Source organism: Tarenaya hassleriana, unplaced genomic scaffold (assembly GCF_000463585.1).
Source record: "Tarenaya hassleriana unplaced genomic scaffold, ASM46358v1 Cleome2, whole genome shotgun sequence".
NCBI lineage: Eukaryota > Viridiplantae > Streptophyta > Magnoliopsida > Brassicales > Cleomaceae > Tarenaya > Tarenaya hassleriana.
The window spans coordinates 5,530,552-5,546,699 of NW_010965372.1; the positions used below are offsets into that span (position 1 = coordinate 5,530,552).

Genomic DNA, 16,148 nt, shown 5'->3' on the forward strand with positions numbered 1-16,148 from the left:
CCGCTCTTTGAATACCTTTAAGGTAGCTGATACCAAGATCGGTAACCCTACTGCAGCAGATCTGCAAGCTTTTGAGGTTTGTAAGACCTGAAATAAAGCAAGGTAAGAAAATAAATGGGCAGAAATATAGAAAAACATCTGAAGGTGATGCATGTTGCTGCTACCTGAAAGAGACTCCATGTCTGCATCTGTAATGCAATTACACCATTTTATGTTAAGAGATTCTAATTTAGTTAAACCTGGAAAAAACAGAAAACTACATGTAAGCTAAATAAAATAGTACAGCATATTCCACATAAAAAATGTGAAAAAATGATAGAATGATCGATATCAGCAATTATCAAGTCTGACCGCAAACCAATATCCACACCTGTAACCTTAAGTGGTTCACAAATTCAATCCATAACCCACCTAACTTGATCCATCAGTATGCACATAGCATGTACAGCCCAAGTAATAGTGAAGACAGAGAAATGAAGACCAAACACGGGGATAGAAAATAACAAACAAGCAGTTTTGTACCTCGAAGGTGAACGAGCCCACCACGAATGCCAGGGCATTTCTCGAGATCCAATTTCTTCAAGTTAACCAAACGGGAAAAAACACGCATTCCTTGCGCAGTGATTGCAGCATTCCTTCTAAAGCTCAAGCTTGTCAAATTTGAGAGGCCTGGAAGGTTTAATCACAGAAATCAAGAAAGTGAAAGACTGCAGCCAGTAGTATAGCACATAAAAATCCTTTAAATCCCTTGAAAAGTTCTCCAAATGCAACTTTAAAAGTTGTAAAGCACAATTATTGTGTAGCGAAACATCAACAGGAAACCTCCATGGAACATATACGAGCTAAAGTTTCATTACACCAATTAGGAGAGGCATAATGGATTGTGTTGTCATACAGTACAATAAACAAGAAAACAAAGCAAAAGCTTACCACTGAGAAGCTCTAGCCCATGGTCTGATATCTGGTCACAGAAATTAAAGTTCAAGGATTCCAGATTTTTGCAACCTTTTAAATAAGCCAGGCCAGAGTCCGTGATATCAGACTCAGAAAAATCAACAGAAAGCAACGATGTGCTTTGAGAGGAGATGACATCCATCCAGTCATCATTTACACCGGGGTATTCTCCCAAGTAAAGATCCTGTTTTTGCACAAATCAGGAATCAGCCAAAAGACACTGGCCGCACCATTTGGACACGACACGGACATCAAGGCATTCGTTAACAAAACTATCTCTGAGGAGTTTCACCTGGATTGCACAGTCTCGAAATGCCTCGAGAGACTTCAGAGTCAACCGTTGAGAGTACACCAGTTCATCAAAGATTTGCTGACTGATATCCCTTGGCAAGTCAGAGAATTTGGAGTATCTATCAATGTCCTGCGAAGCAAACAGTCAGTTCCCGGATAATAAATGAAGATTAAAGCCCTGAAATAATGAGTGGAAGACAATGTACCTCTCCTATTTTGCGGAGGCAGAGCTCCATAAGTGTTGGGCATTCACCATTTTTTCTTTGAACAACAAAACCAGGCCTAGTGAACGAAGTTGCTAACCACTTCGAGCTAGAACTTTTGCAGTATTTTCCAGAGACTCCTCTGTTTAAAATCTCCTCATCCTGTTGATCTCTCTTCCTTGAACAAGCTCCCCCCATGATGAAGTTTATGAAAATCCAACAACTTGCTCTAGAAAATGAAAAAAAACAAAAATTTGATCGCCCACTTATCAGAACCAATTTCCAAGTTCCCCTAAGCTTGCTTGGTCACACACAAATGGGAATATATATACATATATATATATATATGTATGTATGTATGTATTGCTTCAAAAGACAAAATTGATCTTCTCCAAAGCGAAAACAATACACTGAGTTTGAGAAAAAGAAAAATGGAAACTTGCAAGGAATTTGTATTTATCGTATGGATTTTTCAGGCAACACAAGTTAGTTGTGATCATCCCGTAGAGACGCCAAACAAATCCATCTGCCACAACTCCATGCTCTCCATCGATCATAGAAAAACACACAAATAAAATTAAAAAAAAAAAAAAAGAGAAGAAAAGATAAAAGTCCTTGAGAATCAACACTACATGAGGGTGAGGGGCATAATTTCCAGACAGTCGAAAAAAAAAATGAAACAAAAGCAACAATCTTTTCTGAAAAAGAAACCGAAATCTAAACATATTAACATGTAGAAAAAGAACTTTGAAAAGTGAATTCCAAAGAAAATTGTGAAATTCAATCGGGAAAAAAAAGGGGGCAAAGTGAAACGGAACTGTTTTGCGGGAAACAGTTTTACTGGACGATCGATTTTCCCAGGAAACAAACAGAATCAGACGATACATACCAGCTCATCGTCGTGATCGATCCCAGATTTTCCAGGAAAAACGTTTTACAGTGTATTGATTTTTTCCCTCCTACGGTGGTTGTTCCGGAAGAGACGATGAAGAAGCTGAGGAAGAAGAGAGAAGCAAGAGTATAGAAGGGTGCAAAGTGGCCATGAGCCGAACCTAAGTTCGAACCAACAATCAGGCGACACGTGGACGATGAATCACCCCTGAGGCAGGCTTGGGCTTGGGTGTTGACAACCCAAAGCGCTTGAGGATAAGAAGGAAGAATGGGTCCCACGGACGAGTTGATAAATAAATATTTGCTTATGGTATTTCATTCATATACGATACTTAACAATAATTGTTTGTACTTATCATGATAAAAAATATATAATTAACTATTTGCTTACATTTATAAAATCATACGTTAACTAGACCGATTTGATGCCTTACAAAGAAATACAATACGGTAAAAAATATATATATAAGTATGTGTATATAAGCATGCAACAACAGATAATAAGATAGAAAATAAATGAGTATATGTGTGTGTGTATATAACTCGGATGGGTTACTAAAAATTTATATTTCTTTTTTTTCAATCTAAATGATAAGATGCACATATTGTATGATTATATTCATACCTAAAGATGTGTGGACCAGAACTGGCATACTTGGCATTGACAAAACCAGACAATCAAATCATATATAAAAAAAAAAACACAAGTAGTATCAGTGTGTAAATGAAAATTAGTTGTATCAGTTTCTTGAGTTCAGACAAAACCTTTAGGACCGAACTATCAGAAGCTAACAAGAAACCCTTTGATGAAAAGATTCTCTGATTTGCCTTCAGTTCAAACTGAGAGGCTTAGTCCTCGGCAACCTCAACCTCCATTTTCAGCTCAGAATCCCCAAATACCTGAGACAAGAGTTGAGATGTGCGACTGATATCAGACTCCATATCCCATGAAAATGAATGGGTTGTCGTCTTGGTCTTGCACGGAGCTCAAAGTTCACACCGCAAACAAGTTTTTACAGAGGGAAGAAGAAGCACCTTGACAAAATCCTCGAGTGTCAGGTAAGAGTTTCTTGTGTAACCGGATTCCCTCAGCACTTGGCCCAGCACTTGCTGCTCCCCATTTATGGTAAAGGCGGACATGAAACAAGCTCATGAACAAATTTTTTTTTTTTTTTTTGCACTATCTATAATAATACAGCCCAGGAATAAAAATCATGCGCATGGTACGCAGAGAAGAGAACAAAGAAGAAGGCCAGTAACTGGGTCATGAAAGGTTAAGGCTTTTGAAGCGTTCTATCACAGGGCGTAGAGGAAACAAGTGTTTTAACATACCTCTCTATGCTCATAGGACATGAATGAGCCAGACAAGTCCCCCAGCACTTCCATGACATCGTTGAAGGAGACCTTCCCATTGCAGTCAGTGTCGTATACTCTAAATATAACTACAGCAATGGAAGAGGATCAAGCAGATATATAATATAACCTTATTACTAAACTGAATCCAGGGTTCAAACTGTTTTTTTTTTAATTCAGTGAAGACACGAACTAGGTGTCTTCTTGGTTCTAGATTTGCCGGTAAATATGAATGAGAGTTTCAAGAATGTGAAAATAAGCAAACCGACTAACTGATGTAAAGAACTATACTGACATTCAACTTTCTGCCGTACACTTGCTCTGGCACTGAACGCAGACAAGAACGCCACAAAATCCTTGAAGTTCAAACCTTCGACCATCTTAAGCAGCCGCTGCCAAAATCAGACAACTCAGTAAACAAGCAATCCAACTTGTCAAATGCAATTGAACAGTGGATTCAGTTTCTGTAAAGATACATATCATAAACTGTCCAAACAAGATTCTCAAAGATAAATGTCAAACAACACAGGAAAGGGAACCTGAGAAAGTGGATTCATAGCAAACTCGGGCACGGAGAGGAATTCATCGGCTGAGATAAATCCCTTTGCATTCCGATCTAACTGGCGAAACCTTCGATAGAGAGATACAATTTCCTGCTGCCCAACTGAAAGTATGGATAACAGCGAATTTTGATCAAACTCAAAGGCATAAAAGATTTTCATGCTGCATTGGTAAGTATTGAAAGAGTCAGATACGTAATTACAGGAAACCTCACATAGATAATGACAATGGCTTTGAACTTCTTCGATATCGTACGAGGAAGCGTTCCCCATTTGAAAATTATACGTCGAAGTCTGAAAAGATTAGTCAGACCAAACCGGTTATCCATCAGATCAACATGATTGACGAGACAGAGAAAACGAAACCTAGTCCGGCATCAGAATGAGACTTACCAACGCAGAACTGTGAATTCAAGCTCTTGTTTGCTGACGTATAACGCCTAGACTCGAAATGGGAGATTTTTGTTCTCGGAGAGTTTTGATTTTTAGGACAAAGCTAGGCACAGGAAGAGGGAAATTCAAGAAGGACAAGGCCTAGAAAAAAGAAAAGATTCTATTTTCCCGGGAATCAAACAGAAAACAGGAAGAGAGAGAAGGAAAAAAAAAAAGGAACACTTGCCAATCCAAAGGCGAGCTGAAGTTGGAAGAAAACTCATCTCCTCGTGCATGATCTTTCTTCTCAGATAAGAAACCCCAGCCCAATCGAAGCCCAAATACTTTGTAAGTTGGGTTTGAACCCACTAATTTATCCAACCAATTTTGATCAACAAATACTCCATTTTGTTTAAAAAAACAGTAATTGACCTCACCCTTGATACGTAGCATAAAACTGGTCCTCAAGAGAATCTAATCCTCGAGATACAAAATCCGGGAAAAAGAGACAAGAAAGTTCTACTCTTTAGTCTTTATGATATAAGAGCCCTCCGCACAGAAAATCTGACGGACATGGCCGACAGCTGTATATCATCTCACAGTACTGTCTAGATCAAGAACTAATCAAGTAAAATTACTCAAAAGCTTGGATTTTTCATTACCCAATTGAACAAAGGAGCATTCTCAGATCATGCAAAGTTGCAAACCTGGGTTTCAAAGAACGGGTTTGATTCTAAATCTCCCACCTTTCATTTCCCACACCAAACCCGCAACTTTATCTCAAGAAGGCGACGATTTCTCTTCCACGGGGACACCATTTCCGAGCAACTTCAGCTCTGTGTTCTTCGACCCTTCTCCCAAATCAGTGTCACCACCGAACAATTGCTTCCTGTAAACATGATGCAACCTCCCGAAAAGCTCCTTCTTGATCGATTCGAACGCCATGTCGAGCCTCTCCAGCTGTTCGAGCGCATTCTGGTTATACATGAACAGACCGTAATACAACTCGAAGCTGTCGCTCGCCGTGTTCTCCACCAGATCGAGCAATGTCTCGTAACCCTTTGTGTTAATCGGAGAAGATTCGACTCCGAATTTCTCCAGAACCCTTCCCATTGTGTGTGTCACGAACTGCGACCCTGCTGCGTGCTTGTCGTGCTCTTCACAACTCATCTCCACCATTCTACAACCTTCCTTCTCGAAAACCCTCAAAAATTTCTCGCACCTCTCGATTCTAGAAGCTTCGTTTCCGATCCTCACCTTGTCGAAGACGAACGGCAAGCCCGACCATGAGTTCTTCCCGCTCTCAGGACCGAACATCGGGTGAGTGCAGAGAATGTCGAATTCTGCAGGCAGATACTTGAGGAAGATGTTGCGAGGGAATTCCTTGACGGAGAGCACATCGACGAAGAGCGTGTTTCTCCGGAGTCGCTGAAACGGGAACGATCGGAGGACGGATTCGGTGGAGAGGATGGAGGTGGAGAGGAGGACGACATCGGGATGCTGCTCGCAGAGATCGTGAGGGTTGGGGAAGAAGCGAGCGCCGACGGCGGAGGCGGCAGCGGATTGATCAGACCGGGAGTGAGCGAGGAGGTCGTGGCCCTGTCGAATTAGGGTTTTGGAGAGGAATTGGCCGAAGTTGCCGAAACCGACGACAGCGATCTTCAGGGCGGAGGATTTCAGGTACTCCGATTTGAGCTGGGTCTCATAGTCGAATGGCTGCGCAGCGTCGATAGCGCAGATGCGGAATAATCTCGGAGGATAAACGGCGGAAGACGGCGTAATGCGGCGGAGATTTGGCGGAGGCTTCGCCGGAGAAAAATGGAGAATCATCATTCGGAGTGAAAAGGGAACCACTGCGATAAAAGAGAGGGTTAGCCAATTATATACGGATACATAATTGGCCAACCCCTCTAGTTTATAGTATTTACATAAAAGACCCTAAATAATAATTTGTTTAAGGAAACCCCCCAAACCCTTACAACCCTAAACCCTTGAACTATTTATTACATTTCCGAGCTCTTCCGGCAAGGAATGAAATCTGAGATCTCGTTCTAATGGAACTTGCCCTCATGCTTTCTTTGGCTGTAGTAGTAACCAGGTTAAGAGGTCATGCAGGAGCCAAGGGGCAGGACGAGGTGGGAAATGCGTAGCTTAAGTCTTGGATACGAAGAGCCGATCATAACACAACAACGACAAAAAAAAAATCAAGACTCTTTCACTGTTTCTTGATTTTGATCTCAGCAAGACGTCAAAGTGTGGAGCTTTCGTAAAAGAACGGCACGATTTTCACCGCAGAACAGACAAAGAAAAAGGACAAAACGCAGATTCAAAGACGAGAGAGTAGTGGAGCTACACAAGCAAAAAGTCTCAAAAATTCATGACGTCCTTTTTTTTCCCTTTCTTTTTATGGTTTCTAACAATCTAAAAGGGGAAAACATCTCGAGGTTCGCTCCGCATAAAAAAACGCAATCACCTAAAGGCATGGTAGTGTGAGATAGAATCAACCTTCTTCATCATCATCATCATCCAGTCTCCGTGGGTTCAGAAGATCTTGAAGAGGATACCGCCGTGGGTGGCGAAGAAGGGGGCAAAGACGAGAGACTCGACGGCCATGAGCTTGATGAGGATGTTCAACGACGGCCCAGACGTGTCCTTCAGAGGGTCTCCAATGGTGTCTCCTATCACCGCCGCCTTGTGTGGCTCTGACCCCTTTGGCCCCAGGCTCCTCGCGTGCTCTGATACTCCCGCCTTCACACATTTTTTTTTTTTGTTTACAATTACAGAGTTTGATCAAAACATTCTTTTGAATTATGTCTCTTTCTTTTAGGAAAGTACTTGTTAAACACACACGCACATACCTCAATGTACTTCTTGGCATTGTCCCAAGCACCACCAGTGTTGGATGCAGATATGGCGATCTGTTATAAAGATACCAAAAGGGTGTGTCCATGAACATATGAAAGACGACGAACAAATTGATTCGAGCCTGATCTGGCAAATCATTCATATCAACCAGTTTTGATGCTCATTTCTTTGTTTACCAAACACATCATTCTAGCTACTTGCAATGTTATTAGCCAGGTTTTTATATCAAAACCAGATAAAACGGTCTCATTTTCGAGTCGGTTTCAGAAGATTACCTGAACTCCGGAGACTAGGGAGCCAGCCAGGACACCGGAAAGGGTCTCGACGCCAAAGAGGATTCCAACGATGAGAGGAGTAAGCATGACGAGGGCACCTGGAGGAAGCATTTCCTTGATGGACGCGTCGGTCGAGATCTTGACGCAAGTGGCATAGTCAGGTTTAGCAGTACCCTCCATGAGTCCCGGGATGGTGTTGAACTGCCTCCGAACTTCTTCAACCATCTTAAGAGCTGCACTCCCCACACTCTTCATTGTCATGGCAGAGAACCAGTATGGAAGCATTGCACCCACAAGCAAGCCGATGAAGACTTTAGGGGTCAACACGTCAACGGTCTGGATCGCTGCCCGGCTCACAAAGGCACCAAAGAGAGCCAGTGACACAAGAGCAGCAGAGCCGATGGCAAAACCCTTCAGACACCGAACCAGGATGCATACCATACGTCACAAACCACAAGTTGCCAAAAGCCCTTCATTCAGTAATGAAACAGTAGAAGAGGGCCATACCTTTCCAATGGCGGCAGTGGTGTTTCCGGCAGCATCAAGGGCATCGGTTCTTTCACGGATGCGGTGGCTCATGCCAGCCATCTCAGCAATACCACCGGCATTGTCACTGATGGGACCATATGCATCAATCGCCAGACCAGTGGCAATGGTGCTGAGCATTCCAAGAGCAGCAACAGCAATACCATACATTGCAGCAAAGCTGAAGCTAACAAAGATACTGATAGCAATAGCAAAGATTGGAATTATGACAGATTTGTAACCAAGAGCAAGTCCAAAGATCACATTGGTGGCTGCTCCAGTCCTACACGAATCTGCCACATCTTGCACAGGGCTGCATGGAAGGATGGACATAAAATAAAGGTCAACATAGAAGCCAGAATAGAAAAAACAGTACTCTGATACAATCAAAGTAGATTCTTGCCTGTATGCATTGCTAGTGAAGTACTCTGTGACAAAACCAATGATGAGTCCAGCCCAAAGACCAACACCAACACACAAGAAGAGCTGCCTGGAACCACAATTTAAGTAATGCTCCTTGTCAAAGAATTCACATTTCAAACTGCAGAATAATATGTGATATACTGCAAGCGAAACAATCTTACCAGTTCTTCACAACTTTCTGTGTTCCGAAGTTATAGATGGTAAAGGATGACGGCACCCCAACCCATGTCACTACAGCAATTCCGATAGTCATGATGGCGGTTGAGATGATGAGCTGTCGTTTCAATGCCGGTTCAATCTCCTTGACAGCCTTGATCTCAAAGAAGTCAGTCGCAAAGAGGGTTGTGATCAAACAAACCAAGATTCCCATTGAACTGATGAGCAATGGGTAGCACATGGCAGTAAAATCATGGTTCAATCCAAAAGACGAGATCGATGCAACAACAAGAGCAGCACAAGATGACTCGGCGTATGAACCAAAAAGATCAGAGCCCATGCCAGCAATGTCTCCAACATTGTCACCAACATTGTCAGCAATAACCTGTAACACAACAACTTAATGATGTTTAAATTCTAAAAAATCAAACAAAAACAGGTATGGAATCACGCAGTCTAAAGAAACTATACTTACAGCTGGGTTTCTCGGGTCATCCTCAGGAATATTCCTCTCTACTTTCCCCACAAGGTCAGCACCAACATCGGCAGCCTTAGTGTAGATTCCACCGCCAACCCTACCAAAGAGAGCCATGGAAGATCCACCAAGACCATAACCGGTAATAGCCTCAAAAAGACCCTCCCAATCATTGCCGTAGTACAACTTGAAGACATTGATAGCAATGTAGAGTACCAACAGACCATTTGCTGCGAGAAGGAAACCCATCACAGCACCAGACCTGAATGCAGTAATGAATGCCTTTCCAACACCTTTCCTTGCTTCCAAGGTGGTCCTAGCATTCGCATATGTGGCAATCTTCATTCCAAGAAAACCAGAGAGGAGAGAGGTTACGGCACCAAGCAAGAAGGAGACAGTGCTGAAGGCTGCGGTGGCCAGGGCAGGCTTGCAAGTTCTTGTTTTGTCATAAGTGCAAGGCTGGCTCTTTGTGCTGAAGCTCTCCACAGAGCCAAGGAATATGAAGATAAGAAACGCAAACAGAACCATGAAGGCACCGACATATTTGTACTCGGTGAAAAGGAAAGAGGTCGCACCTGTTCCACACAGAGACACCAATAAGTACCAGTATACTAACACAGACAAATGATGTATAAAACCGTTTTGAGCTAGATATAGAACTGAATACAAAAGTTTTTAACTGCAGCAATGTAATACTCCAAACCCAAAATATAATTTACCAGCGTATACAACACGGCCACACAAATAAATAAGGTTTTCTAAACAAAAAAAGAGTCAAGATTCAACAACTTAATAAGTTAGATTAAAGAAGCCCAAAATTAGGTTCCAAGATCAGAAAAGATCCTTCATCATGAAACGCACAACCATACAAGACTACAAAAATATAATCCCTGATCCACGTAAGGGGCACGTGAAACACTCATAAGCTATGCCCTACCAAACTCAAAAAGCTAAAACACGTTTTCTTAAATGAGACAAAACAATGAGAGTAGGGGACTGCAAACACAAACACGACCGAACAAGATAACGATATCTAACCAAACATTACATTTCAACAGACCCGAAAAAATTTTATCTTTTACAGATCTGATGTAAAATTAAAGTTCGCGTCTAATATAAGTAAAGTAGAATCCCCACAAAAACAAAAACGTAGGTATTACTCGGCCATTAAAGTAGCTACCTTTAAGACCAGGCTACCATGTAACCCAACACCCAAATGGATTCTAAAACTCGGCACTCATATGAGCTTACGGTACTTCCTTCCAACGCCAAAATACAATCAACACCCAAACTAACTCTAGACAGAGGTTCTTACGACTGAGAAAAACACGTCTGTTAACGAGTAAAACAACCACTCATGGAACATGATTGGGGTTGCACATAACAACCATTAAGGATTAAGAATGTTCAAAACCCAGCAAAGTGAGTTCTAGATACACAGGACCAAATTTAAGATTTCGAAACTTACCCATTGTTTCCCTTCAGCCAAACAGGAGATTTCAAATAATAACCTTTTACCACGACGGCAACGAGCCAAAACAAAACGAGATCTAAGAACAGAACCGTAAGATCTGAAATCTGTCTTGCGAAGTCTCACCTTCAGAGATAGCGGTCTGTATTTCGGCGCACTTGGCGACGACGCTCTGGTCGTTAACCCCTTCCTCTTCCTCGATAAGGTAATCGCCATATCCGTTCTTGCCGTTGTTAGCTCCGCCGGACGACGCGCCCCTGTCGTCGGTGAGCTTCACGCGTGAGACGAGGAACCACTGGACGAGCGAGAACACGATCCCGACTACGGCGCACAACGGCACCACGATCTCCGTCCCCATTTCCGATAACAACGCCACCGCAACCATCCCTCTCCGTTGTCCGTACGCTTTGAATCAGAAGAGAGAGAGAGATGCGCCAAACAAGAACGAGGAGAAGCACTGAAGCTACTCGGTGAGATATCGTGTCGTCTTATAAGAATGCTCTCGGATGCTCCCGTCAGAGAATGAAGGTCGAAATTAGGTGCGCTATAGCGCAACGTTCTTACTATACACTCAGCACATCTTACCCGTTGAATCTTTCTTCCTCAGATCTAACGGTTTTAACCTGTAGCTCCAAAAGAGCGTATGGATATCTGTAACACGAGATAAATACGTGGCAGCGCGTGTTTCGGACGCGCCAAGTGTCAGGAACGCGCTCATTTATCCTCCCGTCCTTTTCGAGTCCCATCTGGCGTAGCTTTGCATCTACCGATGATAATCACGAACGATGCGCCTAGGCCAATCCTCACCGTTGATTCTAGGGCAAATGGACCATCCACTAGCATAGATCGCTTATAGCCGTCGGATCCGATTGGTAATGTTATCGTCTTTTTGTTATTATAGATACCGTAAATAATTTTACGTATGTAATGGAAATAAATTAGTTTATAATTAAAATTTTGTACTTATCCACCTTGATTATCTCCCATTCTTAGTCTTATCCAATTTGGCCAATTTGGTATAAGAATAACATTTGTTGCTTATGATAATATTACCATATAAAAAAATCTACAAATTGACGAGAGTATATGCATATATCCATATATAATAAGCTCATATTTCCATCAGTGTTTTATAAACGTTCGAACTTTCATAAATATATATATATATATAGCTAGTATTATCTATAAACATTTGTAAGATATAATATTTTCATTTAGTGGGCGGAGAATCGGTGCATTTAAGATGCCATGGTCCTCACTAAAATTCCAAAAAAAAAATAATAATAAACCGAGGATATAGCGGAAGCATTTCCGAACGGCTATGACGTCTTTGCGTGTGTATATTGAATGGCGTGCAACCCGCAAATCGGATAATATTCTATTATTTTATTTTTATTTTTTTGTTAAATATTTTATTTATTTTTTGCCATCGATGCCCACTCACTCATGCTTCATCTCCTTTGTTTCTTCTTGGTTTCATTTGTTGGGGCTTCCAACAAATCAGGAAAACATATCATATAAATATTATTTACACATGATAATATATGACCTATCAAATATTATTTTCCGGGGCACGTACGGTTTAAATGTAGCAATATTTCATAATAATAGTCCGAAAAATAAAAGCTATCGATGGACTTTTTTTCCAACCTATAATACGTTATGCATGGTTGTCATAATGATAATGTTTTTCCTATAGTTATGGCAAATGAAAACGCACCAAACTTAGGTGTAGATATGCGACTAAAAGCCAGTAAGATACAATAAACAACAACAAGGTAATAACGGTGATTAGTACCAAAAAAATAATAACTGAATCAATACAAAATCTAAATAGATATTTTGACCTTGAGCATGCGAAATATTAAAGAATATGATTGTTAATTAAATTGAATATATCAACGTGTGATATATTATTATATAAGGTAGTGTGGTTTTAAAGGAAAATAATAGAAAATAAATATATTTAGAGAAAATAAATATATCATTTTTAGTGGTTGCAACTTGCATGTGATTGTGATCGAGATCATCAGAAATATTGTTTTCGTAGGAACTTAAACTGCTTTGCTTTGTCTTGAAGAGAGAGGGAGCGAGACAAGTGAACTGTGAGGAGAGAGAGGGGTCCACACGTGGGGCACAGAGAAACGATTTCTGACCGTCGGATTGGTGGGTCTGAGGATTCGTCAGATCCAACGATCCAGCTGTATCTTTTTTTAACTCCTGCCTCTGATTCGGTTTCGTCACCGACACACGTCCCAATACGATAATTCCTTTTATTTTTATATTTCCGCCAACAAATACAATCATTTAAAAAAATATATATTTTTTCACTTAAATTTATCACGATGGTTATTTTTGTTGTAAATTCATATAATTTTACATTTTTAAATGACAAGATTATGACGTGTTAGAGTTCGTATAAGCTTTTGGTTGAGGTATAAAATGCATAGGAATAAGAATATCGGATATAACCTTTATCCCGCGGAATAATTACAGCCTTGCACTCCTTTCATTTTCGAATAAAATACATAATAATATATGGATGCCTTAGAGAAAAAAAAAAATGACAAGACAGAGTTAAGGGGATATTCGAGATTCCATGGCATTTTTAGGAATGGTTGCCATATCCCTTTTTTTCAGCTTTATATATGTCTCTACATATAAGCATATATATAACAATACACTCTGTATTTATTATTTGAAATAGGAGTGTGTCATGGGCCTCTCCTGCTACTTAATTATTCTTTTTGTTTTTTTTGTTCACCTTTGCAAATCGCAACCTTATTGCATACATACATACATATACATACATGATGCATGATACATACATACATACATACATATATATATATACCGCATTTCATATGGGAATTATAGCAGAATTGTGACGTGGATAATTGTTGTTAAATGGGCTTTCTGCATAACAAATATTAGGCCTTTGGCGAATATAAAACATATAGGCCTAACTATGGAAGGACGAGATATAATAAGGGCCCATGGTTTCTTCTCATATATATATATATATTTATGAAACTAGCGTTGGCATTTAATACAATGTTTTTGGATAAAGGCATTATTTAAATCTTGGGTCATTTTCATCACGTCGTGGTCCCTTGTTATTATACGGCGTTTGGGTAATTGGCTAATGGTTACAATAAGAAAATATAAATTTCGATAATAACTAATAATTTTAATCGCCTGATGCTCCCATTGATTATGAATCATTATTAAACCCATCTCCAATTATTCACGCTTTTCAGGTCTCTCCGAATGGACTAGAGTGTCCGCGGAGTCAAAGTCAACGATGAGAACTGTGACCAAATATCCAATTTAAGATATCTACGTGGCAGTCTGATATCAGCGAAGCTATCTATAGTTTGTTCTGACTTTTCCCCCAAAAAATCTCAACTGATTGCCACGTGGCATGGCATGTAGCCAACATGCTAATCTTTTTTTTTAAAAAAAAATTGTAAGCACAAGTCTCTTCGATTTGGTTATATATATGTATATAAGAATATAATCAAACTATATTATAAATGCCAAACTTAACTACGCATAGAAGGTTGATCACAATTTTGGGGGAAAAAATCCGTTTTTTTAGCGAGAAAGCGAGTTTTGCAAAGATAGAAATTTGAAAACGTGCTATTGGTTAGGAAAATCCAGTGTTTGTTACTAAAAATTATGGATTTTGTTCCAAAAATATGGGATTTATTGTCGTTAACCCTAAACGAAGAGTTGGGATAAAATAGTAAATACAGTGTCGATGACATCAACATTCCGTGTGTGTATATCAGTATATGTAGGTAAAATATATGTTGGGTGAATATAAAAGGGAAATTAGTTTCCAAGCATCACGGAATTCGTTGTCACGTGAACTAAAGATATGATAATGAAGTTTTTTTATGGATAAAATGGTGAATTTTCCGATATAATCTCTGACGGAGTAAAGTCGTTCCCATCCTCTCTCTCTCTCCCCCCATTTTTGTTCAACGCTCTGTTTCTCCTTCCCCCTATTCTTCTCCTTATATAAATACGCAATTCCTCTGTTTGGTTCCCAAGAAAACTCGAAGAACGAAAAAGATAGAAAAATGTCAGGAGACAAGGGGTTCATCGGATCAATCGACCAGGGAACCACCAGCACCAGATTCATCATCTACGATCATCATGCCCGTTCCGTTGGATCTCACCAGGTCGAGTTCACTCAGTACTATCCCGAAGCTGGGTAATCTCTCTCTCTCTCTCTCTCTCTCTCACACACACCTGACTCGGGCGTTATGAGATTTGACTTAAAGCCTATGAGATGAAGCGTATGGCTCGTGATCTGTCTTCTGATCGCGTATCTAGTTTTTCTGATAGGGAATTGCAAAAGTGTCTGTGGTTAGAACTCGGGAATCGAAATTTGACGATGCGTGTATAGGCTGTGAATGCGTGATCCGAATCTTTTGTTCGATCTTTACGTTCTGGATTTCCTTCGGATTCTTCAATGTTTTTGGGTATATAAGCCGCGTAATACATATACGATGAATTCGACGCAATTAACACATTGACGTAAAAGGAATGCTTTTTATCTAAGAAAGTGTTCCTTGTAGTCTGGAAATTGTCTAAATCTGGGACTTTTGATTCGAACTGATCCCAAAAGTTTGTGTTTTTTAATCTGTCTGAACTTTTTGTCTGTCTGTCTAATGATATGGTTGTGATGGGGGTGAAGATGGGTGGAACACAATCCAATGGAGATACTGGAGAGTGTCAAACTGTGCGTTGCAAAGGCTGTGGACAAGGCCACGGCTGATGGGCATAACGTGGACGCTGGCTTGAAGGCCATTGGGCTCACGGATCAGAGAGAGACAACCGTTGTCTGGAGCAAATCCACTGGTCTTCCTCTCTACAATGCCATTGTCTGGATGGACGCCCGCACCAGTTCTATCTGCATGTATGTTCTCTCACCATTTGGATTTGTGTCTGATACTCTCTCAATCTGTTTCAGGGGACTATGACTCACGGGAGAAACGTGTCTGATCTTGCAGGAGACTGGAGAAAGAACTATCAGGGGGAAGAACTCATTTCGTCAGAACATGTGGCCTGCCCATAAGCACTTACTTCTCAGCGCTGAAGCTGATTTGGTTGATGGAAAATGTGGATGCTGTCAAAGAGGCTATCAAGAAAGGGGATGCACTCTTTGGCACCATCGACACATGGTTGATCTGGAACATGACCGGCGGTGTGGACGGTGGGTTGCATGTCACTGACGTCACTAACGCATCTCGAACTATGCTGATGAACCTCAGGACCCTCAGCTGGGACAACGATGTCCTGAAGACCCTCGGCATAGGAGTG

The 16,148-nt window shown here is 40.8% G+C and overlaps 5 protein-coding genes across 5 annotated transcripts in view; 1 reads left to right on the plus strand and 4 right to left on the minus strand.

Annotated features, from left to right (window-relative positions):
- Positions 1–2,446, minus strand: part of LOC104812464 (EIN3-binding F-box protein 1-like) — a 5,297-nt gene extending 2,851 nt beyond the window's left edge. Inside the window, exons 1-7 of the mRNA XM_010539624.1 lie at positions 2,338–2,446; positions 1,452–1,677; positions 1,247–1,375; positions 931–1,138; positions 523–669; positions 165–239; positions 16–87 (exon numbers count right to left, since the gene is read on the minus strand). Of these exons, the coding sequence (XP_010537926.1) occupies positions 16–87; positions 165–239; positions 523–669; positions 931–1,138; positions 1,247–1,375; positions 1,452–1,646 (826 nt within the window). The 5' untranslated portion in view covers positions 1,647–1,677; positions 2,338–2,446. The remainder of the gene's footprint in view (positions 1–15; positions 88–164; positions 240–522; positions 670–930; positions 1,139–1,246; positions 1,376–1,451; positions 1,678–2,337) is intronic.
- Positions 2,447–3,054: 608 nt separating this feature from the next.
- Positions 3,055–4,972, minus strand: LOC104812466 (calcineurin subunit B-like). Its single transcript, XM_010539626.1, has 7 exons — positions 4,646–4,972; positions 4,468–4,546; positions 4,232–4,356; positions 3,988–4,084; positions 3,672–3,781; positions 3,375–3,449; positions 3,055–3,239 (listed from the first exon to the last, which is right to left on the minus strand). The coding sequence occupies exons 2-7, from the start codon at positions 4,523–4,525 to the stop codon at positions 3,189–3,191; spliced, it is 516 nt and encodes a 171-aa protein (XP_010537928.1). The 5' UTR covers positions 4,526–4,546; positions 4,646–4,972; the 3' UTR covers positions 3,055–3,188.
- A 265-nt stretch (positions 4,973–5,237) lies between these two features.
- LOC104812465 (arogenate dehydrogenase 2, chloroplastic-like) lies at positions 5,238–6,668 on the minus strand. Its single transcript, XM_010539625.1, has one exon. The coding sequence runs from the start codon at positions 6,455–6,457 to the stop codon at positions 5,405–5,407; it is 1,053 nt and encodes a 350-aa protein (XP_010537927.1). The 5' UTR covers positions 6,458–6,668; the 3' UTR covers positions 5,238–5,404.
- Positions 6,669–6,927: 259 nt separating this feature from the next.
- LOC104812467 (pyrophosphate-energized vacuolar membrane proton pump 1) lies at positions 6,928–11,285 on the minus strand. Its single transcript, XM_010539627.1, has 8 exons — positions 10,941–11,285; positions 9,344–9,918; positions 8,874–9,253; positions 8,693–8,779; positions 8,272–8,602; positions 7,765–8,175; positions 7,483–7,542; positions 6,928–7,372 (listed from the first exon to the last, which is right to left on the minus strand). Exons 1-8 carry the CDS (start codon positions 11,197–11,199, stop codon positions 7,166–7,168), a joined length of 2,310 nt encoding a protein of 769 aa, XP_010537929.1. The 5' UTR covers positions 11,200–11,285; the 3' UTR covers positions 6,928–7,165.
- A 3,487-nt stretch (positions 11,286–14,772) lies between these two features.
- The window catches only part of LOC104812468 (glycerol kinase), a 2,924-nt gene continuing 1,548 nt past the window's right edge, over positions 14,773–16,148 (plus strand). Inside the window, exons 1-3 of the mRNA XM_010539628.2 lie at positions 14,773–15,036; positions 15,523–15,744; positions 15,839–16,135. Of these exons, the coding sequence (XP_010537930.1) occupies positions 14,903–15,036; positions 15,523–15,744; positions 15,839–16,135 (653 nt within the window). The 5' untranslated portion in view covers positions 14,773–14,902. The remainder of the gene's footprint in view (positions 15,037–15,522; positions 15,745–15,838; positions 16,136–16,148) is intronic.